Source organism: Parus major, chromosome 5 (genome assembly GCF_001522545.3).
Source record: "Parus major isolate Abel chromosome 5, Parus_major1.1, whole genome shotgun sequence".
NCBI classification, from domain to species: Eukaryota; Metazoa; Chordata; class Aves; order Passeriformes; family Paridae; genus Parus; species Parus major.
This window is the reverse complement of record NC_031774.1, coordinates 54,949,010-54,973,334: the sequence shown is the minus strand read 5'-3', so window position 1 is coordinate 54,973,334 and position 24,325 is coordinate 54,949,010. Positions and strand designations below refer to the sequence as shown.

At 42.8% G+C, this 24,325-nt stretch overlaps 1 protein-coding gene across 3 annotated transcripts in view; it reads left to right on the top strand.

Annotated features, from left to right (window-relative positions):
• ZBTB1 (zinc finger and BTB domain containing 1) overlaps positions 1–23,257 on the top strand; it is a 24,219-nt gene extending 962 nt beyond the window's left edge. Inside the window, exons 1-2 of one of the 3 annotated variants that reach the window (XM_033515331.1) lie at positions 5,827–10,972; positions 17,801–23,257. In XM_033515331.1, coding sequence (XP_033371222.1) covers positions 9,081–10,972; positions 17,801–17,804 — 1,896 coding nt within the window. In that variant the 5' untranslated portion in view covers positions 5,827–9,080 and the 3' untranslated portion in view covers positions 17,805–23,257. Of the gene's footprint in view, positions 1–5,826; positions 12,296–17,800 lie in introns of those variants that run through there. The other 2 variants (XM_033515330.1, XM_015630403.3) reach the window with 2 other exon arrangements.
• Positions 23,258–24,325: the final 1,068 nt, after the last annotated feature.

Genomic DNA, 24,325 nt, shown 5'->3' with positions numbered 1-24,325 from the left:
TCCCTCCTGCCCTCCCTCCTTCTCTCCGGGGGTCGCGGTGTGCGCGCTCCACCTGCGGGGCGGGGGTCGGGGGATGCCGCGCCGGGGAGCGAGAAGCGGCCTAGGGAGGTGCAGGGGCGAGAGGCGGGGAAGGGAAGGGCACCGCGCCGCCCGCGTGGCTCCGGGGCTCGAAGTCGCGGTAAACATCTCGAGTGCCGCTATCGCGCCTGGCCCCGGCCCCCGCGGTGGGTCCCGCCGCTTCTCTTCCTTTTGTCTTCTCAAAATAAACGCCCTAAAACTTTGAGTGAGTTGCGGTAGTTTAGCGAAAACCGGAGCGGAGCTGCAGCCCGGAGGGAATGCTCCACCCTGCCAGGCGGGAGACTTGGGTTTCACTCGGGGCTGCCAGTGCGCTGGATCGCCGTGGAGGCGACTGGAAAGGAAGGGGAATACTTTTGTCACATAAAAAACAAGCCCTGTGCCGCTCTGGGAGCGGTGTCGAAAGTCTCGGTCTTCAAAGGACTCCTCTTTTCTGCTCGGATAGAGAGGTAGTTGAAGAGAGTAGAGGAAATGGGACTGAAAACGCTGTGAGTTTGAGGCTGGGTTTTATTCCTCTCTATTTTCCAGGATTTTTTTGCAACTCAGTTTCTCAAGTTTACCCTGTTTCAGCTGATACAGGAGTGCCGGTTCCCCTTGACACGTAGGCGTTGGTAAACGGGTAGCATGGCTTGGATGCTGCTTAATATTTGGGTGTTTACTGCTAGGTTGTCATTTGCTTGCATTATTTCCCTCTCACTTGAGTATCGCAAGGTACAGCACGCACTGCAAAACTATCCGGGGTTGCAACAGTGCGGTGTTCCTTAGGCATTTAATTACACTAAACAAACATTCCTTTAATTAAAGGTGTTTGTTTAACATTCCTCATTACAGCTCTTGGAAAAACCCACAGAGCAGCCGTGAGCAGGGGGATGCGGGCTTCTCGTTTATGCCGAATTACAAGTTAAGCTTTCATGGCGAGCGGGGGAGAGGCGTTGGGACCATATGGCCGTGGGGAAAACCGGCCAAACGCGAGCGGTTGCAGAGATTTTCCTCGGCAGCCGCAGCAGCACAACGAGTTGACAAGATTGTGGAGAGATTTTTGGATGACTGGCCAGAAAACCTGAGGGGCAACAAGTAGTATTAGTTGCACTCTGCTGATGTTTGAGGTTGCAGGGAACCAGCAGGCACCCACTGTTGGGGGGTGGATGCAGGTAATGAAGATGTGGGTTGGTGCTGCGTGGGAAGCTCAGAGAAGTAATAGAAGCCACTTCTTCCTAGTAGCCAGAAAGTTTTGTGTGGAATAAGATCACAGACTTAACAGATGCTTCAGCTCTGCTTGCACAAGTCTTTCCCTTCATCAGACTCAACCACTGTTGTCGCTGGCACAGGAATTAGCAGTGATTACATTGAGAGTGCTCATGCCAACCAGGGATTTGGGTTTTTAGATGCTTTCTTACTAGAATGTGAGCGGCTGTTTCTTTCACAGATTTCTGTTCTTGCTGACACTGGAAAGCTCTGAAAATCCAGGATAGAAAAGCCGCAATAGCTATTTACCTGCTGGATAGAAATAGAATAGCTGCTCAGAACTGAGATAGTGAAAGTTTCCTGATAAAAGCCCGGTGTCCCTTCTCTTAGTTGTTACAGCTGGGCCTCTTACTAGAGTTGTTCTGGACCTTACACACATGTAGAGTGAGAAGCCATGTATTCATTTTTCAGTTTGGGCAGTGGCTCTCCAGCAGTTGGGTTATTCAGCCCTGCCTTTGCTTGGGAATGGTAAACACCCTCACCCAAGAGTTCTGCTGCGGACACAGTGTGTGGGCACAACAGCTGACATAATTTGCATGAGGACCGTTTATATCCTCAAGTTGGTCTGGTAAGTTACTGCAGAACTTCAGAATTCACTGGCTGTTGCATTTTCTCCCCCGTATTAGACCCATTTAATTGGATGGAGACCTTAGTACATTTATAATTATTTTTAGTATGCTGAAAGTAAAATGCAAAACATGTAAGACCAAGAAGAGTCAAGAAAACCCATAGTTTGATCTGTGTGTCACAAGTTACTGTGCTTCATGCATGTGCATCCAGCAACTTGTTACACCAAAGTGCAACCTGTATTTAGCCAAGGATCCTTTCTGGCAGGCACCTGTGACTTCATCTAAGGGTCTCAAGATGTAATTTAACCACCAAGATGCCTCCAGAAGTTGAAAGGTGGTGTAACTCAGAGAGCTGAGATGAAAAAGCTCATCTTTCTGCTGTAAAATAAATTGGGTGTCATAGTTTTTTTTCCCCACTAATTGTTTCTTTTAAACATATCATTACCGTGTTGCCTGACAACTGTAAAGATGCCAGATAAAAGATAACTGTGACTTTCTAGAGCCAACCTTTGTGGCTAGCAAGTTACTTTAAAGAACTGTATAAAGTCTCTCTAGGACTTCTACTCTCTAGATCTCATCTAAAGTTTTTTGAAGTTGAGATGGGGCTTTAGCACAAACTCAGTTTTCTTATTTTTTTTTCCTGTCAAGCTGTATTCCTTGTCTTTCAAAGAGTGTTCTTGACCTAAGACCACGTAATATATCTTAACTAATTTTCAGTTAGCAGTTGAGAAGCATAACTTGCTAAAATTTGACGTCTGTTTCTCATTTGTGGGCTCGGATGCTGAATCAGCAGAGAACTGCTGGCTGAGCAGTGGAGAACAGAGCATCCAGGAGCTCTGACAGCTCATACTGGAGGCTTTGGAGCATCTTCCCTTCCCCTGGTTCAAATCTAGCCCAAGTGCCATGAAACTTGTTCCTGTGCATTGTCCAGGAGTCTGTTTAAAATGAGTTGATTCAGCCATCGGGATGTGTCTGAAGATGAATATCTGCATCATTGGAATCATCTTCCCAACTGGCATTCCTGAAAGGCAGGTGATTGGAAGGGCTGTGAGAGGAGGATAAATTACACCTTTAGTCCTTCATAGCCTGAAAAATGGAGCTTAATTACATTTTCCCTGGCAGTACATGGAATTCCCATAGCTGTTTTAATTTATGATCAAGGCTATGCTTGCAATGCAGACTGATCCAATACTTGCTGTTGAGGTGGACAATTGTCACCAAGGTCTTTGCTGCTTTTTCAGTGTTTGTGTAAACTGAGGCACCCAGAGCAATCTGTGGCTTCCTATTGAGTATATCTAGGTAAAAGTTGTAGCCTGTCAACAGCTCTGCGGTCAGTGCAGTAGCCAAACACATAAACTTCTTGGCCATTGTGTGAAGAATTCATACATGTTCTGTAGGATTTTCTGCAGCATGTCTATGCTGTCATTTAGGAATCCAGGCTTTTTAGTAGATCTGACCCACAATGGCAAAATTAGGGGGAAGAGTTCTTGGGAACCCACACCAGGGTGGGGTTTGGAGACAGATGGTGATGGGGGATTTGCTTTCTGATCCTCGTGCTCTTGTTCTTTGGATAACTGGGCGTTGTTTGCTTGAGGTTTTCCGGTCTCATTTTCTATTAGCACCAAATTCTCCACTCATTTATTACACTTTTGTCCAGCCTGTTCTTGGTTTCCAAAGAAAAGCAGCCAGTAACTAAGCATGTAAGCGCTATGTTTTTGCCTGCTCAGCAGTGGAAATGCTGGGTTTTGAAAACCACCTACTAATTTTAGGAGCCGAAAGGCTCCTGAATTCTGAACCTTGTGGTATGTTTGTTTTAAAGACAGAGAAGTTAGTAAAAGTACTTCACTACTTCTTTGCTTGAGGACTTTTTTTATTTCTTTTGTTTTAAAACATCTCAGAAAACTTTGAGTGTGAGGAAATGAAGGCACGGAGCTGTAGTAAATACCTGGTTTTTCTTGTTAGCAGACTTAAAAACAACATCATTAGTTAGTGTAGTAGTACAGCCTAACCTTGTTCATGGTCACATCTTAATAGTATCTAAGTGGTACCTCAAAAGAAAAGTCTGGTGGCAGACAAGCAGCTTGAATCAAAGCATGGCTGTGTAAAAGTAAATATTTACTAGGAGAATAAAATGCATATGGAGACTTGGAGTTTGAAAATCAGAGTGAAAATAGCCAAGTCAAATAGTTTAACTTTTCATTTTCATATCAGATGCTTTTCTAGCACATTTTTCCAGAACACCTCTGCATCATTTAGTATTACTTAAAATGTCACCTGTGGTGCCTTTACCACACAAATCAGTCACTGCTGGAGTGACTTGGGTTCTTTGTGGACTTGTGAGGTTGGTGCCTTCAGGATTTGGATGCTTCACAGTGTGCTAGTCCACTGGGTAAGTGGCTGGTGCTTCTCTCTTTGAAAAAGAGGATCAGAAACAATTAAGAGCTTTGGAATGACAAACTCACCTCCACGGAGCTTTAATTTTCCAAGATACTCTGTTTTTAATACATACAGAGGATAGCTCCCACTGGCCTCAGTTGCCACCAGTGATGTTTACCTGTGTGAATAAATTTGACATCCAAAAAATGCAAGCCAGGCTTACTGAAAAAAACCAATCCAGAAAGGTTGAAGTTACTTGTCTTGGCATTGACAGCAATGGGATGATGTTCTCCAAGCAGTGTTCATTGCTGTGAGACCCTCCTTCTTGTCCTCCACCTCTCATTCACTTCACATCCTCCAAATGCTTGGCCACATGAGCAGGGATCTTATCCTGTACTACTCAGATCCAGAGGATGTGCTGAGTAAGAGAAATTTTGGTAAGAGGAGTGGAAAAATATACAATGATATATACATAATATATGTATATACCTTGAATTTTCTGTAAAAAAAATGTTTTCATTCTAATACCTGCTCTTTTTTCTACAGCAACCTTCAAAAATAGTTTGCAGTACTGATCCACCCACATGAGTGATAAATGCAGATTGCTGCCATTTTAGCAATTAAAGTAACAAAATAATGACAAATTATCATTTTCTGAGAGCTTGCTCTTGTTGGGAAGGAGTTTGTCAGCAAGCCTGTCATGCTTGTTGATAGCAAAGGGATGGCAGGATTGGGAATTTGGGGTGCAGTTCCTGCTCTGAAGGCGTGAATGCTGTAATTGTTTTCCACCCATCCCCCAGAAAGAGCTTGTCTGTGTTTTTTACCCCTTCTGCCCTAGGCCCTGCAGCCTGGCTCTTCCCAGCCCCTTGTCCAAATGGCTTCTTCCCTCCACCGTTTAGACCCTCATTGCACCCATTTTTAATTCCCACTGCTGCTTCCTAATCCCAGTGCCCTTCTCTTGGTTCAGCACTGTGCTCCCAGCCAGCCCTTTTCTTCTCTTCAGATTTCCAGAGGGTTTCTATCACATCCTTTTTACATTTCCCTGTCTCTCTGTGTTTTCCCTCCATCTCCTCTTGGCTCTGGCTCTCCCTCAGCCAGAACTGGGCATTTTCTCCATCAGCTACCACAGGGGAAGCCGAGACCCCCGTGGCGACTCATGCTGTGGAGCAGTCTCCAGGAGGCTTTGCTGTCAGCTGTGACATTGTGGAGGTGGCACATAGAATCATGGAATGGTTTGGGTTGGAAAGGATCTTTAAATGCCATCTAGTCCAACCCCCCTGCAAAGAGCAGGGATATCAACAAAGTCAGGCTGCTCAGAGCCCAATCCAGCCTGGCCTTGAATGTTTCCAGGGATGGGGGCATCCACCACCTCTCTGGGCAACCTCTGCCAGTGTCTCAACACCCTCATAATAAAAAAATTCTTCCCTCTATCTGAATCAACCCTTTTGTAGTTTAAAACTGTGGCAGAATTCTTTGCAAAAGGGGATTTCACTGTGGATGGCTCAGGCAGACCACTGTGTACTAAGCAGCTGCAAGAGGATGAAATGTTCTCAGCAAGGCTGTAATCTGAAGTTTTAATAACTAACAAAAGTCTTAAGTGTGAATAAACTGATAATTTGTATCTTCTCCCCCTGGAGCATATAGCTTGGCCAAATTCAGGCAGATTTTTATATTGTGACAACATATCTAAGACATAAGGCTTTCTCCCACATGTGTCTCCTCAAAGATTTTGGAAGAGAAACTTTTAATTTTTATATGAAAAAATAGTAATCTGCATACATGAAAGCTTTTTCTTAGCCTCATTTTTGGAACCGTTTTGGCTGAGCTTTTCTGTGGAGGAGGTTAAGAAAGTAATCAGTCCAAGGTTTCAGAAGAAAGTTTTGCCATTGCTGGTTGAAATGTGTCAAAGTTTGAAATAGCCTGACACGCTCTCATGGTGGGAAGTTACATCCAGCAGGTTAATTCAGCATCTGGAGGGAGGATGCCAAGGCTTTCATTAACATGAATAACCTTATACACTCTGTTTTAATACCAACATGTAGTACTACTGTGGTAGAGACCAAGGACGTGTCAAATCCAAAACCTTGCCACCCTACTCAAGCAGCCTCATGCTCCACCCTTTTTTCCCTGAGTGGTGGCATTGCCAGTAGGTCCTTGTTGCGTGTCAGGATCCACGCGCTGAAAGCTTTGCAGGAGTTCATCTGTCACAAGGAGAAATATCTTTTACCATTTTCAAAGAAGAAGACTTGAAAAAGACGAGTTTGTGTGCTGTCACTCATTGTTCCCACCATCTGTAAATGACCCCATCTGCAGGTGCCTGCAGATAGTTTGTGACCACCTGTTTTGTGCAGGCTTGCTGCTTGTATTGCTGTTTTTCTGTAGGAGGATACAATGGAGTATATATCTAGTGTAAAAAAAACTCAGTTAAATAAAACATTTATAACTTGCCACTTTATGAGGATGGGGAAGTTAACATGAGCTGTCCTGAGCCTTTTCTTGTCATGTTGGCAGCTCATACCAAGAGACCAGTGGTGCCTTAGATGGCATCATCTCATTTTCTCGTTGGTTTTCACTCTTAGAATGTGGAAGTTGAAGTTAATTCTTTATCATTATGCAGCTGCCATTCTTAATACAATAGATTGAGTTACATTTAAGCACCTAATGAATTGCCTCAAATCCAAAACACGTTACCACTTGGAAGAATATGAAGTGCACTTTCATTATTACTTGATGTCAAGAGCTTTGCTGTTTTTCACAGAAACATCTGAAATCACCCAGTGACACAGACAATAATCAGTTTCTGTGAAAAGATGTGGAGTTGTTTCAGAGGTTCTCTACTTTCAAAGCCAGTGCCTTGCAAGTTAGTAAATAGAGAGATGAATTCCATGCAATGAGTTGCATTTCTGCAGTGGACATCACTGGGCCAAACCAATCTGAGAATTATTATGGCAGGGTGCTAGCCTGGAGTTCTGGGTGTGGAGGGTTGGGTTGAGAGGAGAGGAGCAACTGCTGTTCAGATGCTCATCATCAGTGTAGTTCAACCCAAATCTCAAGGTTCCTGTTGCCAGACAAAATCTGGTGCTGTTGGTGATCCATAGGAACTGCTGTGTGAGTTGGCAGTAGGGAATATTGCTGGGTGGGGTGAGCATGTTCTTTTCTTGAGAGCTTGGGAGCTTTTCCACTGTGGCAGTCCTTTGTGGAATGAAGAACGGGGACTTAATGCTAGGTTTGCTGCTTAACAAGCCAGGCAACGCCTATGACTTGCGAATTCAACACTAATTGTGGAATTTAATTTCTCTACCCATTTTTCCCCCTAGGAGATGTAAGCTGTTAGGAAAATAAGAAGAAAAATGGAGCATTTGTGTGTGTATTGTGTTTAAATTTTGGACATTTGAAAGAGTGGTTGCAAATCAATCCATGCATTTCATGGAGTCATAAAATGCCCTTTAGTGTATATTATTTGCTAGCCTGTACTTTATTTGTACAAACCTCTTACAGTTATTTGCATTGTTTGCAATAACCTTTCAAAATGTTAAGAATCCTCATTACTGCTTTATGATTTTCATTTCAATTAGGGTGTTCTCTATACCCTCTTCTGGTTCCTCACCCCCTCAGCCTGTGCAGTTAGAACAGATTATGTGTATCAGTAAAGGTTTTCCAAAGTGAGTCGTGACTTGGTGTTGGCCACACTTGGTGAAGTTTGTCTTTAATCAAACACACACCTCCTGTATGCACTGCATTTCTTCTGGATAATTTTTGTTAACATAAACCATGATGTTTTCTTTCTCTTTTCTCTTGAGGACGAGTTAGTCCTTTCACATAGAGCACCCCTCAGCATGGCAGACCTTTCTCTCCAGTCTTTTCCGAGGCTTCATTTCACCGTGGCTCCACCTCTGGCTTGCTGGCTCTCTCAGTTCTCCATTGCTGAGTTTTTCTTTGTCCGGTTTCCCATCTACGTGTTTTGGTTACATTTCAGTGCTCTGAACGAGTGGTTTTGAGAGCAGTTGGAGGCACGGCGTGCACCACTTCCTGCCTCTGCAGTCCCTGTGGCTGTCACGCAGCTCGCCTGGTCACCATCTGCAGCAGGCTCGAACGTGGGACGTGCCACCACAGCCGGGCTGCCCTCTGCTTCTGAGAAGGCGTTTGAGTTTGCAGTTCCTGGTTTGCAGGACCCCTTGCAGAGAAGGTTGAGATGGTCCCTCAGCTGCCACAAAGAGCAAAATGTGTGGAGTAGCTTTGTGTGGGTGCTCTGTTGTCTCTTTATTTCCTTTAATGGGGAGGGAAAGACCAGTTTGAGCCTGGCCTGGTTTCCAGTGTGCGTTGCATCATGTGCCCGTTGGACTGACAGGTAAAAAGGCAAGTTGAGACTGAAGAGTGGTTTCTGACAGCCAGCTTACCTTGTATAGATGTTGACCTGGGGCCATTGTACAGAAGTCTACCCTGTGAAGTTTTTGAAGTTCTGCATTCAGAATTCATATCTGAAAACCTTGGCTGTAGGACTTTGAGATACATGTGCTAATTTATATTCTAGCATCTCTGATTGACATGTGTGCTGGTTATGTTTATCAGTTTACTAGTCTTGTAAGTCTAGTGGTGAGCACATGGAATTGTGGATGTTTTCACTGTTTCAATATTCATAAGTAGTTACCAGCAGAGATCTCCAGACAGGAAGCTGTACCGCAGACTGGCAGAATAGGAAGACCTAGAGAGAAAAGAGATGGCAGTTCCTCCCTACATTTAAGTAGGCTTTGGGTTTTGTGCTCATGATTTAACAGATACCTTTTTCTTTATGCAGGGCTGTAATCGAAGTACAAGATGGCAAAAACCAGCCATAGCAACTATGTCCTTCAGCAGCTAAACAAGCAAAGAGAGTGGGGCTTTCTGTGCGACTGCTGCATCGCTATCGATGATATTTATTTTCAAGCACATAAAGCAGTCCTTGCTGCCTGCAGCGCCTATTTTAGGATGTTTTTTATGAACCATCAAAACACTACAGCCCAGCTGAATCTAAGCAACATGAAGATTAGCGCTGAATGTTTTGATCTTATTTTACAGTTCATGTATTTAGGAAAAATTATGACAGCCCCTGCCAATTTTGAGCAATTCAAAGTGGCCATGAACTATTTACAGCTGTATAACGTACCTGAGTGTCTAGAAGATATACAGGATACAGACTCATCTAGTTTAAAATGTTCATCTCCTGCTTCTAGCACCCAGACTAGTAAAATGATATTTGGTGTGAGAATGTATGAAGACGCACTTGCTAGAAATGGCAGCGAAGCAAACAGGTGGGGCATGGAGCCGCCAAGTTCAACGGTAAATACATCCCATAACAAAGAGCCTGAGGAAGAAACTTTGCAGCTCAACAGCTTCCCCGAGCAACTGTTTGATGTCTGCAAAAAAAGCACCACGTCCAAATTCTCTCACACGAAAGAGCGCGTGTCACACTCACGCCGGTTTGGAAGGAGCTTCACCTGCGACAGCTGTGGGTTTAGTTTTAGCTGTGAAAAGCTACTGGATGAGCACGTGTTAACGTGCACTAACAGGCATTCCTACCAAAGTGCCAGGTACTACAGTGCTGAGAAAATAGACTTTAGTGAAAAGAACTCTACTGCTAAAATGATCTCCACACAAACAGAAAAATACAAGGGGGACTCGAATCACGCTGCGGACAATTCATCATCTCCCGTGTCAAACATCACAAGCAGAAAAAGCAGCGTGGTTGCCTCTGAGACATCAGGTGAAGAAGGAAGTCGAGCCTCTGAGAGGAAGAGGATTATCATCAAGGTGGAGCCAGAGGACAATCCTACAGATGAGCTGAAGGATTTTAATATTATCAAGGTGGCAGATAAAGACTGCAATGAGTCTTCTGACAATGACGACCTAGATGATGAACAGGAAGAGCCGCTTTACAGATACTACGTCGAGGAAGAGATGAGAGAGAAGAGGAACGCTCGGAAGACTCTAAAGCCTCGTTTGTCCATGGATGAGGATGAAAGGAAGTGTTTGAAAAGTCCACGGCACCTTAACAGCAAGGCTCCTTCAGTGCAGGAAGATGCGGAGAATGCTCCCTGTGAACTTTGTGGGCTAACAATCACTGAGGAAGATTTGTCCTCTCATTATTTATCCAAACACATAGAAAATATATGTGCCTGTGGCAAGTGTGGTCAAATACTGGTCAAAGGCAAGCAGCTGCAGGATCATGCACAGACCTGTGGAGAACCCCAGGATCTGACCATGAACGGGATCAGAAATTCTGAGGAGAAAATGGACTTGGAAGAAAACCCCGAGGAGCAGTCAGAAATAAGGGACATGATGTTTGCAGAGATGCTAGAGGACTTCAGGGACAGTCACTTCCCAATTAACAGCCTTCAAAAAAACCAGTTATACAAGCATTCTTCCTGTCCTTTCCGATGCCCTAATTGTGGCCAGCGTTTTGATACTGAAAACCTAGTGGTTGAACATATGTCAAACTGCCTGGAGCAAGATCTGTTCAAGAACTCCATGTTGGAAGAGAACGAGAGGGATCACAGACGTAAGCATTTCTGCAACCTTTGCGGGAAAGGATTTTATCAGCGTTGCCACTTGCGGGAACACTATACCGTTCATACCAAGGAAAAACAGTTTGTTTGTCAGACATGTGGGAAGCAGTTCTTAAGAGAGCGCCAGTTGCGGCTCCACAATGATATGCACAAAGGCATGGCCAGGTATGTCTGTTCCATTTGTGATCAAGGAAACTTCCGAAAACATGACCATGTACGGCATATGATATCTCACTTATCAGCTGGAGAGACTATATGCCAGGTCTGCTTTCAGATATTCCCAAATAATGAGCAACTGGAGCAGCACAGGGATGTTCATCTGTATACATGTGGAGTATGTGGAGCAAAATTTAATTTGAGGAAGGATATGAGATCTCACTATAATGCCAAGCATTTGAAAAGAACATAAGCATAAACATACTGTAAAGCATTAAGTTGGCAGCAGAGAGAACACCAAAGCAAAGCATAAGTATAGTAAAAAAATTTGAAAAGGAAAAAAAATTTGAAAATAAGTCTCTTTTTTATTATTTTTTTAAGACCCTCCTAACCATAGGTGTCTATTTAGGCTCATTAAGTATAAAGCTTTGAAAAGCATCATGTGTTTAATTATTACATTTTCACTGTTTCCTAATACCAGTTTCTGTTCTTAATTTTATTGTTTTACTACGTAGATATACAAATCATTATTTTTAAACTGTAGATTAAAAGCACAATGTTACCCCTTCACTGACTGCTATTAAACAGTTCTCGGATCCATGTCCGTAAGATGAGTGCTTTAATATTTCCATGTGTTGTTTCTTCATGTGAAAATTTTAGATCCCAGCGATTAATGTGCAAAGGCATAATTGTTCATAATCCCCAAATTAATTTTCAAAATGAAAAAAAAACCAAACGAACCCAAACCAACAATGCCAAGAAATAATCCTTTTCGCTCTGACTCTGCTGTAGGGGCAGAGCTGGCTGTCCTGGTCCCCTGCTTCTTGGCTTTGTTGGGAGGTGCTTCCCAGGGCTGAGAGCACATAGGCTCAGTTAACCCTCGCAGGCTCGGGCTGCTGTGCACAAGGGGGAAGGGAGTTAATGACTGGCGGGATAACCGAGGGGTTCCAGCACAGTGGTTGTTTTCCAGACGAGAAGTCCTAGCAGAACTGTTCAACTGATGTTGGCCTTTCTTTCACTGTCTGTACCTCTGTGGATATATTTAACCTGCTTATCCTAACACACAAGGGAGGAGTGGCTGTGGTGGGTTGCTAGGAATGCAGTATGGCCATGTGCACTGAAGACTGCATTTTCAGCCTAGCTGTGAACTGTGCCTTGCTGCTTGCGTTGGAAAGTTAAAAGTGGGGTGGGTGTGGAGATAGTCCCATTGCTTGGGACCTTTAAGTTTTTTTGCATCTTGTTTTCCTGTTACTTTCTGAATGTTCTGTTTTTCAACAAGAATATAACAAGAAAAGACTGCAGAGTTTGCTTAATAAATGTATAGATATTTTATGCCTTTTAAGATTCCTTTCTGATTCTAGCAGAGCCCTAATCTATGCAGCTTGTCTCTTAATTTAATTCAATTTAAAAAAACTACTAAGTATCAGCTGACACCAATTCAGTGAGGCACTTTGGCCTTTGAGAGAGCAACTGGCTTTGACTCTTAGGCACTAATTGTCTAAATGTTTGTTAAGTGTGTGATTTGTGATGGGGTGGAGGAAAGGATCCCGATATGTAATTGTGGAGAAAACAGTTAAAACCTAGTTGTAGTTTCTCCCAGCAGATCTCGCTTTATCAGAGAGGGTGGTTATGCTATTTCCTGCTGAGCTATGGAGGGAGAAAATTTAGATCAGCAGTTAAGGCAGTTGGATTAGATGATCATTGCAGGTCCCTTCCAACTGAAATGTTCTATCACCTCATGTGCCAGTGGTGGGGTTGAGAATAGGAGCCAGGAGCTGACGGTCTAGTCCAGGGTTTTCATGTGCTTGTTTCTGTCAGAGTTGAGTTTCATTCCTAATTTCTTGGGGATTATGAGGTGTATTGAGTTTTAATTTCAGACTATTCAGAGGAGTGAATAAATTTCAGAATCTCCACTTTAACTGTTAAAAGCAGTGTGAGTTGCCTTGCATTTATTCAGTTTTAAATGTGCATTAGGATTTCTCTTGCTTGGCAGACATGTGCAGTTCTGCAGTGATGGAGAAAGCTCCCCCACCGGCCCTTAGTCCTGAGAGCAGCTGTTCAGAGGCACCAGCTGCTTTGGGTGCAGTTTAGTGGGCTTTTAGTGTTTTGCTTTAACTGATCAGTCCTTTGTTTTCTTATATGATGCTGAAGTCAACTGAGTCCTTGATAGCACTGGGGCCAGAAGAGAACAGGCATGAATACACTCCAGCACCCCACAGCTGGGGGATTTACACACTGCACAGTGATTCTCTGACACGCAGGTTATCCCTCACAGTATCAGCTGGATTGGGAAAAGCAGTCAAGGGAAGTGAAGGAGAACTGGAGAGCCCTGGGGGAGCTGGCAGGAGGGTCTCCTGGCACCAGAGGAGTGGGAAGAGTGAGTGGGAGAAGAGATCCTGAGTGGGAGGGAGTGGCAAAGGCGGGCAGGCAGGATTAGAGCTGTGCAGTGGGAAGCAAATCCCAAAGGTGGCATGAAGGGGGTGGCTGGAGGAGTGGATAAAATGTCCCGGCTGTGAGACCGGAGTGAGGATGACTCAGCTTGGCTGGGGAGCTGTGGGCCTGAGCCATGAGCTCACGGACGCGGGTTGCGTACCAAGCACGACCAGCCCCGCTGCCCACAGCGCTGTGGGGACACAGCACAGCCCAGATTAATGACCTTGTTGAAAAGCAGGAGGTGACCTCTGCCATGTAAGGGATCAGTCCTGAATTCGGTGAAGGGCTAAGGGTGATTTATAGAGCTTCCTGCTCAGGATCAGGAGCCCTTGTTTACAGCCTATTGGTATGAACTTGACCCAAAAATGTTTCTTAAAAAATGTGACTTCCTAGTGTAGGTAGACCTGCCAACTACAGAAGTTAAACGGAGAAGCTGGGAATGATGGTCTTTACGTGTACTATCTAACTTTATAAACACCCTGAGTACCTCTGTTTTTCAATTACAAGCTGTGTTGTAGTAGGCTTTCACAGTAAAGTTTGTTAAACCTTTCCAACTGAACTTGAATTGATGTTTTTTCCTGTTCTAGTGAAACAAAACCCAGTGCCTTGGAGTTCACATGTGTGAAAGTCTGTGCTAAGGCTCACAAAGAGCATGAATTGCACTGCAGGGGAGCTTAAAAGTGGATCTACTTACATGTAGGCAGAAAAAATCAGAATGACTGAAGTAGTCTGAGAAGTGATCAAGGGGAGTATAGGAGAACATAAACAAGTCAGCCTGGCTTGCAAGTAGATGGGTATTTAAATAGATGAGTATCTAAGATGACATGTAAAAGCCTGCAGGGTAACAGCATGGGACTGTTAGAGAAAAGGCCTGGAGTGACAGGAGAAATTTGGCTGCTGTGAAAGGGGAGAAGGTCTGGGTGGCGAGGCAGCCTGGGGCTGGCCACTCCTGAATGTTCTCCCCAGAATGGGACAACATCTGCAGGAGAATGAAATGATGGTGTTTCAGTGCTCCTACCATGACAAAAATGATTTAATGATTTAGTGGAGACAGAACAAAAGCAGACATGCAAAAAAATCAACAGCAGTTATCCTAGAAGTTTTGCTGTTACTTGAAAGATTGTGAAGGGGAAGCAAAAATACAGTATTTGTGAGTTATTTTCCTCTAATTTGTACTTTTCTGTTGCCATAACATTGTTCCTTTGCATCTCCTTAGTGAATATTAGCATGTAAAAGCACTTAAGGATCTTGAAAACTGGAGGGGTAAGCATTGTGCAAGGCGTAGCCAGAAAGAAAAAGATTTGCTGGATGCCATAAGTTATATTTTTAAGTGATTTGCTATTATTATTTTTGGAGGACCTCTCTGTGTTCTGTTGTTTTTCTCATTTTGGCAGTGCTATGGGCTGCAATCCTGAGAATTTATAAGTGGCCAGCCTAGCTCTTAGCTTCCAAGATTTACTGAAAGTTAAAAAGAGGGAATTCATGAAGACCTGGTATGAGCTTTAAAATATCACAAAAGCTGTTGAGCTTCTTTTTCAGTTTCAGAGGAGATGTTTAAAATGTTAATATATATACTTGTAAATGCTTCCTGCTGACTTGTTAGTTCAAAGAGTATTTACATTTGTGTATAATGATATTTGTAGCAAACAGGTCTGTGGAGAAATCTTGATTTCAATAAATAGAGTATCATGGTATTCTAAGAATTTATGCTTTAATTAGGGGACTTCTCAATGTAATATTTTCAGCTGATGTAAAACATATAATTCAGCATATTTTTTATTCAAAGCTGAAGACAGAAAATATATTGCCCTGGAGGATGTATTAAAAATACATTGTTATAAAAGAGAATAGTTTGACTACACGATTGTATTTGAATACTCTAGTGCTAAACCATCAAGAGTCTCAGAGCTGTTGGTGAGGACACAAATTTGCTCCTGGAGGCTGTGCCACCTTGAGCCCTGGCAGCCCTTTACTTCTCCCTGTTAGTTTCAGCCCTCCTCTCCCCTGTGTCTCTCCCACTCATTCCTCCTCTCATGCCACCCCCTCCATTGTCAAAAAGCATGGATCTATGTAGCTTCACAATGAACTGAACCAAACAACGGGCTTTTTCTATTCCCTGTGGGGCTGGTTTTTGGCTGGATCAGTTCCCCACTGTGCTTCCCTCTCCATCTCTGTGTCAGACCCTGTGCAAGCACAATAGAAGGGGTGGCATGAGAGGAGGAATGAGTGGCTAGGAGGGGGCTTGTTTGCTTAAATGAGCTGTACCAGAACTCAGAGCATGTCCCAAATTTAACTCGGTCTCTGTCTCCCCCAAGCATCCTCATGGAAGCTGAACTCTTACATTCATCTCCTATTTCCTGATAAGGAAAAAGGCAGCCCAACCTCTTACAAATGAAACACATCTCTGCTATCTGCCCTCTTTGTGAGAACTGGAAACCTTCCTGCATTCAGCTCATCCCACAAAAATGCTCTGGAGCTTTCTTAATGTTTCTTGAAGCAGACTGGGTAGTGCTCCGTGCCACTGGGTTTGTGTGGTTGGCCTGGCTGGAGGCCAGGAATGAGCTGGGCCCCTTGTCTGGCCAAACACCAGGAATGGCTCCCACCTTCCTCTGGCCTTCCTGCCCTCCAGCTGTGGGCCCAGATGCAGCTGTGGATCTCCTCTGCTGCCCTGTGCACCTCACTTTTCACAGCCAGGGGAGACAGTTGTCTCGTTTTTGGTCTAATGCTGAAAGTTTGGGGTAATTCCATGTGTAAGTTAAGCTGATGCTGGCAGTATCTATTACTATCCCTGTGTGCTTCTACCTTTTAAGTGTTTATCAGTCTCAGAGGGTTAAAAATCAAATCTTCTGACTTCCCTAATTCTCAGCTGGTTTGATGCTTGTCACAGACTTAGAGACCTACAAGATGAAGCATGACTAATTTGACTTTATAAAGTCTGCTGAAGGCTAGAAATTAGGAACATGTTTTTAAAAGCTGACATTTCTGTAGTTCTCAGCTATAAACCAGTTTTGTGTATTTTCTTCCAACTTCCAAAAAACTCCTAAAATATTGCTGTGCAGTGTATTCTTGCAGTGTGAGTAGGCTGAGATTTTGTAGGGGAAAGATGCCAAAAATCAGGACACATTTTATAAATTGTCTTTTGCTACTTTTACAGTCACTTCCACAATTCTGGAATTAATTGTGATCTTATTTTTTTTAATGCAGAAAGACAAATCTTAATTTGTAACAGGGCAGTAGAGCTCATGACTCAGGAATCACTTCATCATGACTATAAATATTCAGCCCTGAAACAAATAGCCCATGTTCCTTTTCATGTACTTGAATGGCCAGTGTCAGCTTCACAGGAGAAATGCTGTCAGATCTTTATTTGGGTTATTTTTGCCCTCAAATATCTTGTAGGGTGGGGATTTTTTTATTAATTTAAGACATAAGAAAACTATCTTGTGTGTCATGCTTTTAGAAAAGTGGTTTTCAATAACTCATGCAGATTCCCTGTGTAATAGTAGTTAGAAATAGACTTTAAAGTTTCATATTGATATATTAAATAAAGGGAACATAACAGAACTGTAAAATGAGAAATCCTCAGATGGCCAGGCTTTGACCCTCTCTTTTGTGTAGCCAGCATGGCACACCTCACCCCAGCAACCTTGAGGTTCAGACATGGTCAGGATCTTTGATTCTCCTGCAAGAAAATGAAAAGGTTTAATCCTTTCCTGTGCCTTCTGGCATACTGAAAACCATAGTAAATCTTCCTGCAGCTACAACCACAAAAGCAATGCTGCATCTAGAATTTCCGGTGGGAGGAAAAAAAAAAGAAATGGTTCAAGAACTTCTCCCTCTGACCAAGTTCTGCTGCATTTATTGCTTTCACTCAAACTCAGATGTGTGATTTGCATCAGTGAGATTTTGGGGTGTACTTCTTTTTGTCTGCAAGTAAGACATGACTTCAGATAAATATCTTGTAGTTCTGTAGACATCCCAAGACTCCTGACAGGAAATGAGAGCATCCCTTATAGGCCTTGAAATCCTGGAAGTTTTGTAGATTGTAGGAAATCCACTGGAAATCAGGACAGTTGTAAATCCTTAGTTTCTCAACTTGTCTGTCAGGCAAAGTGCCACCAGTGTCAGCAATTGCCAAGATCTCTGCAGCAGCCGTGTTGCCAACACAAAAGATGCAAAAATCAGTCTTTCCCCTTCTCTTTTCCCTCTCCCCTGATGACAAGGTTGCTATTTTAAAAACACATCCTTTTGGCTCTTTTATTTGCCTTCTGTTTTTTGAAACAAAGATTTGCTTTCTTCCTGTTTTAAAGCAATGACTAGGGCTAAGAAGTTGCCTTTTTTAATAGTTCTCACATGTTCAGTTGAACCTACACAACTCAGTAATACCTGTTCTCTCCTTTTTAGGTAACCATCCCACTACATTGCGGGTGGTCACCAGAGGGACTTCTGCTTCTGACTCCCCAGAAAATGAAAGGGAAAAATAACATACTGCCCTTCTCTCCATGGCAAAAGCCCCAAAGACCATGAAAGTTTGTGGAAATGCAGATAAGCTGACTAAAAATAGAGTTTGCTGAATACCATAAATTGCTTTTGGTTTTGGCAGCAGATACACCAGACTTCTGGTATTGGTTACGCTCCTCTTACACAAGTCGTTGTTAGGGCTTTTATTTAGGATGCTAAAGATGGTGCCCTGGTTTCTTCCCTGCCTGTGGGTTTTCTACTGGTACCTACTGGTACAGAGTCACAGCTTCCAAACTACGGAGATTCTGGTTTCTAGCCACTGGTTATTGAATTACTTACACAAATCAGAAACATTTTAAGAGACAAAATCTGAAGTATCCCTCCTTTGGGAAAATGATAGATACAGTAATACTGTAGGAAGAGGAAATACAGGATAGGATCCTTTGGAACTGATGAAGAAATTGTCTTAGTATGTCCCACAGCCCAGGAGAGAGCTCAGATGTCTGAGCTACATTGTTATCAGGTGAATTAAATAGAAGTTGTGTACACTTACATATGCTGTAAAATATGACACTTAATACTCTGCATGCCTGGAAGTCTGAGGGTTAGCCCCACCTAGTCAGCTTTCAGATGGATTGTGTTTCACTTAGATTTTACTGACACAGTCAGTTCTGCCAGAAAACACAGAGGTCCTGATGTACAGTAACTTAAAAACTGGAAAATAACTCAGTCAAGACACGAGAGATTTTACAGTATTTTTTACAGTTCTTTCAGTTTTAGTTTGTTGTTCAAAGAGTTAAATAGTTCAAAGGCAGTTTCCTTTGGAGAATGTTTATTTGATCAAGTTCAGTGTGGCTTAGACCCCAAACAGAAATACCAACTTCAAACAGAGCACTACTATGAGAGAAGGAATAGTCTGTGGCCTTCCAGACCTCACAAGCTATGTTGGTTTGTTACACAGAGTAAAAAAAATGTCCTTTAGAACAGATATACATTAACTCAGTGTATTTCACACACCACATCTTTTATCTCCCATCTGCTTCTCTCCCTGGTCCTTTGAGCCATTACAGAGTGAAGGAACTACAGCCTCCTCAGTGAGAAGCATATACAGTGTGATTGGACCATCCAAGCTATTTAGGTTATTAGAGAATGTTCGAGGAGCTGCTGCTCCTGTTTACTAAGTCTGAAATACTACCTCCTTTGGGTTTTGGAACAGTGCTTATCTTTGCTTCTTGGTTCCCTTTACATTTCAGGAAGCAGGGTGGGGAAGAGCCCAGTGGGTGCTTCTCTTAGATGGAGCCTGGAAAATCTTGTTGACTGAGGCGCATTGTTTTGTTTCTTCAGGTCCTTAGCTGGCTGAATCTTCAGACTTCTAATAAATGTACTAAGCCTTAAAAAAGCATTATTAATGCATGATGAGATACACCAAGTTCAGCCACTGAACATGAGAGTGGAACCCATGCAAATGCTGGTAGTGCAGGAGCCTGATACCGGGCCAAATCTGGAACGTCATCTTTGATCTGTCTCCAGATCCTCCTTTTATTTGTAAACATCCAGCTAATCACAGACTTCCTCTGACTTTGATGAAGTGGAAGGAGCCGCATCCTCCGTGAGCTCTGGGCAGGGCTGGAATTCTGCAGAGGCTCAGGATGCGGGGATGGGGGTTCCAGCGCCATCTCGTGGCTCGCTGGGAACGCGCCTGTCCCTCTTCCCAGGGCTGGAATGCTCCAGTGTGCTGGGAGGAGGGTGAAGCAGATCCTCCCGCAGCTGTGCATCCCCAAACAGCTTCTGTGCTTATGGCAGCTGGGCGATTTTAGAGTCTGCGAGGAGGGCACAACGTTTTATCTCTGATCTCCCTTCCTGTGGGCTGCAGGCGCTCGGCAGTGCCGGCAGCTCTGTGTGTGCTACACCCCACCACAGTTGGCACTGATTAGCAGTGTTTCTGCTGTCTCATCGGAAAAATGTGATTTAATATTCACAGGCAGCCCACCTTCCCGCACTCAGAGGTGGTCCCACGCAGCACAGCCGATGTATTTGAGGGGGGTGGTGGAATGAGGCTCAGTCGTGTGTGTGAGTTGTCTATGATTTGCAAATGACAGAGATTTTGGATTGCAAAGTGCAAGCCGGCATGGTAATGAACAGCCATGGTAAACATCGATGTTGCTTGGGGAAAAGCAGTGCTCACATGCATACTGTAGTTGGAACACCCTTTTTTGTTAGTTTACCAAAAAAAAAAAAAAAGAAAGAAAGAAAAAAAAATGGTACTTCCTGACTTCTGAGCTTCTAGCATGTAAGAGTTACTTTGCAATAACAGCACCAGTACAGTGAATTCCCCTCCAAGATTTTAAGAATGTGGTAGGGAGACACATGGCCTGTCAGAACCTGCAGCACTTTGAAGGTAGCAGTTTGCCCAAGACCTATTTCCCCTGTTCACATCACCCTCATGGCACAAAACAAAAATCTTTTGTCCCAGCTGGCCTTTTTGTCCACCTTAAGTATGTGACATGGCATAGAAGGCAGATGAGGTACCAGACAAGCCTGAACCTGGCACATGCAGTGAGTGAGGGCCTGGCCACGGTGCACACTGAGGTGTGGAGCATCACTTGAGGCTTTCCTCTCAAAGGTGTGCCAGGAAATTCAGCCCTGAGCTGGCCTTGAGGATGCTTTGGCAGGTAAGTAATACAAAGAGCTGCTAAACCTGGCTTCGTGTGCAGCCTCTGCAATTTAGACACAACCACTTGGGCCAGGGCTGTCACAGCCTCATAGAAACACCAAGTTTACCCAGAAGTGGCACAGTCATATACTTTGTACAATGTGATTCACATATCCAGAGAAAGAAGTCATTGTGCAAAAAAAATTCCCAACAACCCTGAGGATTGTCCTCCAAGCTTACATCCATGCATTTCCAGTTTCTTGATTGTTGCTGTCAGACACAAAGGTGCTCATATTTGTCATGAACTAGTGTGGTTGAAAGAGACTTAAAGAAATTGTAAATAAATATAATTTATCTGCATTTAACCTAAAATAGGAATTTGGGGTGTGTGTGGAGGTGTGTGTGTTGAGTAAATGCATAACAGTTACCTCTGAGTTGGGCAAGATAAAAAAGCCCACAACCAAAAGTACAGTCAAATATGAAGCAGTGAGAAGTATTCCAGGGTGGGGGTGTTCCAAGCTATGAGTGGCTGAAGGGAAATAATACTTGTGTGATTTTTTGAGCATCCAGTAAGCCAAGTCATAAACCACTGCTGGAAAGTAACACAGTATGAAAAAATATTTCTGGGAGGCTTGGGAAGTGAAGTTTTTCTTCAGCAAATCTATAGCTGTTTTGAAAAAGAAGGCAAAGGAAAAAGAAGCAAAAGTTTCTGAAACAAGATGACAGCATTGTTTAAGGTCCTGTTCTGGTGGGGTAAGGGTTGAAGGAAATGTATGGCTTTTTAAGAGTTCCTGACTCTGGTGGGTGCTCTGAATATAACTGAAGGATGGGTATTTAGAGCAAAACCACACATGGTGAGGTGGGAGGGACCACATCGTGCTAGCAAATACAGTACTGCAGTGCGGGCTTCTGACTTTTAATATTTTTCTTGCATTTCTTTTCTGCATGGCAGTAGTGAAATAGGGACTTCTAAGCTTCTGAACAACTGAGAGAACCAGATTTGGAGAAGACATGAGGAAGAACTGGTCGACAAAAGATTTCATAAAAACTCAGAACCTCGTGTGCCAGATCTGAATTGGCACCACCTTTGCTTTTTTGACATACTGCAGCAGTCGCAAAAGGCACCAAAGCAGTCAAATTAGAACATGCAGTAAAAGTTGTTTTGGACTCTTCCATGTATTATAAATCCTACTTCCTTGTGACTATTACTTACAGCTGTAAAAAACAAATTCCAAGTCTTTCATGGAGCAGACAGCCAAAAGAGGCAGATGCCAGGTGTTAAGGGCTGCACTGAAATGAATTTGCAAAATTTCTATTCACATGCTGGAGTGCTCCTTTCTTGAAATGAGGCTTCTTAGAGTTGCTGTCAAAAACTGTAGATTTTTTAGTTCAAACATTACAAGTGTATACTCATGCACAATGCTAAACTATCAAGTGTTTAAAAAAAAGAAAAAAAGAGTAAGAGGTGAAAAAAAAAATCTTAAAAACTGAGGACTGAGGGTCCCTGAGGAAAGACAGGATGGTGAGAGATCCAGCTGACTTGATTTCCCCTGCTGCCATGATCATCATTTGCAAGCTGAAGAGGACCTTCCATGGAGCACTGTGCTTGTATGTGGAGAGTAAAGAAATGGTGCTCTGGTCTTTTAAAAAGAATGGTGAAAATTTTTTACCAACAAGGAGATGAGTAAATGTGAAATAATCTTCACAGGGCACAGGGTGCACCTTGTTCTGGAGCTAAGCCTTGCAAAAGCTGGCTTGAAGAAGAGAATCAGGCATTCATGTTCAGATTTGAGCATTTTAGGAATGCTAATGTTTCCAGCTAAATTAATGGAGGGGAGGCGGAAAACCTTAACCAAAAAAGCAATAAGGCAGTAAATTTCCCAAATTAGGGCAAGCATGAATTATAAAAATATCAATTTCTTCTGCTTCCCCTCAGACAACAGTGGATCAAATTAAGACATGTAAACAGGCTAAACATGCTGATTATATTCTGCTGTAGTTACTAATTCTACTCATGATTATAAAAGGATGTTTCATTGTTCCTATAACTGTTATCTCAAGAAGAGTCTGTCTATAATTTTATTTATAATTGGCATCATTTTCATTACTGTTGTTACAAAGTGTGTACAATATTGTCTGTATTGCAGCTTGTATAGGGCATGTGTCTGTGCTTGCTTTACTCTTTTTGAGTTTATAAAGTTACTATACAAATGCAAGAAAAGATGTTCAGATATCTTTGAATGTGGTTGCTCAATCTAATTAAGTAGCCCCCAGTGTTTCAGCATATAGATGTTGAAGGTGTCAGCCCTATTAACACATAACACCTTAAACATAAATGTAGGTATTTGAAAAGCCTCCAGTGCAGCACTGGAATGCTGACACTTCAGTCCCAGTGGCTGTATGGAGCGAAGGGGAGGATGGTGAATATCAAAGCTGGATACCACTGGGGACTCTTCAGGGAGAAGGCACAAGATATCTGAGAGCAAATGAGATGTCCTTTCTGTAGAAAACATGAAGGACCTTAAGAGTAGGACCACCACGAAGCAGAGGAGAGAAGGGAATACATTTATAGCATTGCCTTCAACAGTATACAAAGCGTAGGACATCTAGAACAGTTCTGTAACTTAGCTATTCCAGTCTATGCAGAGTATCAGTAAAGACATTCCAGGTTAGTTATCATCATCTTTAAAGCTTATTCTGTGCTTTGCAACAGTATCTTTAATAAAATACTCTTACAAATCTGCTTATTATTCTCATTTAATTCCATTTTATACCTGAGTTGTTAACAGTCCTGGCAACAGGGTGAAGTTACCACCTGCTTCATCAGCTCCTGTGTTTTTCCCATTCACCTGCTAATGACAAGAGGGAAAACAGAGATGAATAATTATCAAATATTCATAGAAATGAGAAAACAAGGAATAATAGCATGCTACCATTCAGTTATTATAAAAATTGTTCACACTAAGCACATCAGTAAATCTGAGACATTAATCACATACTGATCTCAGAGTAAGAAGTATTGGTCTTTGCCTGTGTTTACAGTACACCATTTATCTTGTTTAAGACTTTGCATAATTTTCCAGCTTTACAGTTACTGCCAATAATTGCAGTATGTTGTTTAACCCCATCACAGCAGTTCTAGATAAAATTCTGTTTTCATTTATTTACTCCCTGAACCATATAGAGTATCCTTTTAATATCTTCAAACAAGACCAAGCAGAATTCAGGTACATTAACAGATAAGATTAGAATTCAGAATAATTCTGGCAAGGTGCAGATGGAATCTGAAAACATATTTAATAGGAAAAAGTGCAAGCTGGAACCATTAGCTGTGCAAGTAAAGGAACAGCTGCTTAATTTCATAGAATCCTAGAATGGTTTGTGTTGGAAAGGACCTTAAAGATCATCTCATTCCAGCACCCCTGCTATGGGCAGGGACACCTTTCACTATCCCAGGTTGCTCAGAGCCCCATCCAGCCTGGCCTTGAACACTCTCTACCACAGCTGCTCTGGGCAACCTGAACCAGGGCCTCAGTAGCATCACAGTCAAGGATTTCTTCCTAATATCTAAACTAAATCTACCCTTTCAATTTCAATTGAAAATAATCAATGCATTATTTTGGATCATATTCTAAAAATTAATCTGCAACATCATGATGTTGCAAGTAAAGGTAAAAACTGAAATGTAGATTCTGGAGCATCATCTGCTCCTTCAGAACCACTAAGGCAAGAGCTGGTAATGTCTCCAGTTTTGAGCATAGCACTTGAAACCTAAGATACAAGGTGCATGCACAGAATGCAGGAGAAAGCAGTAA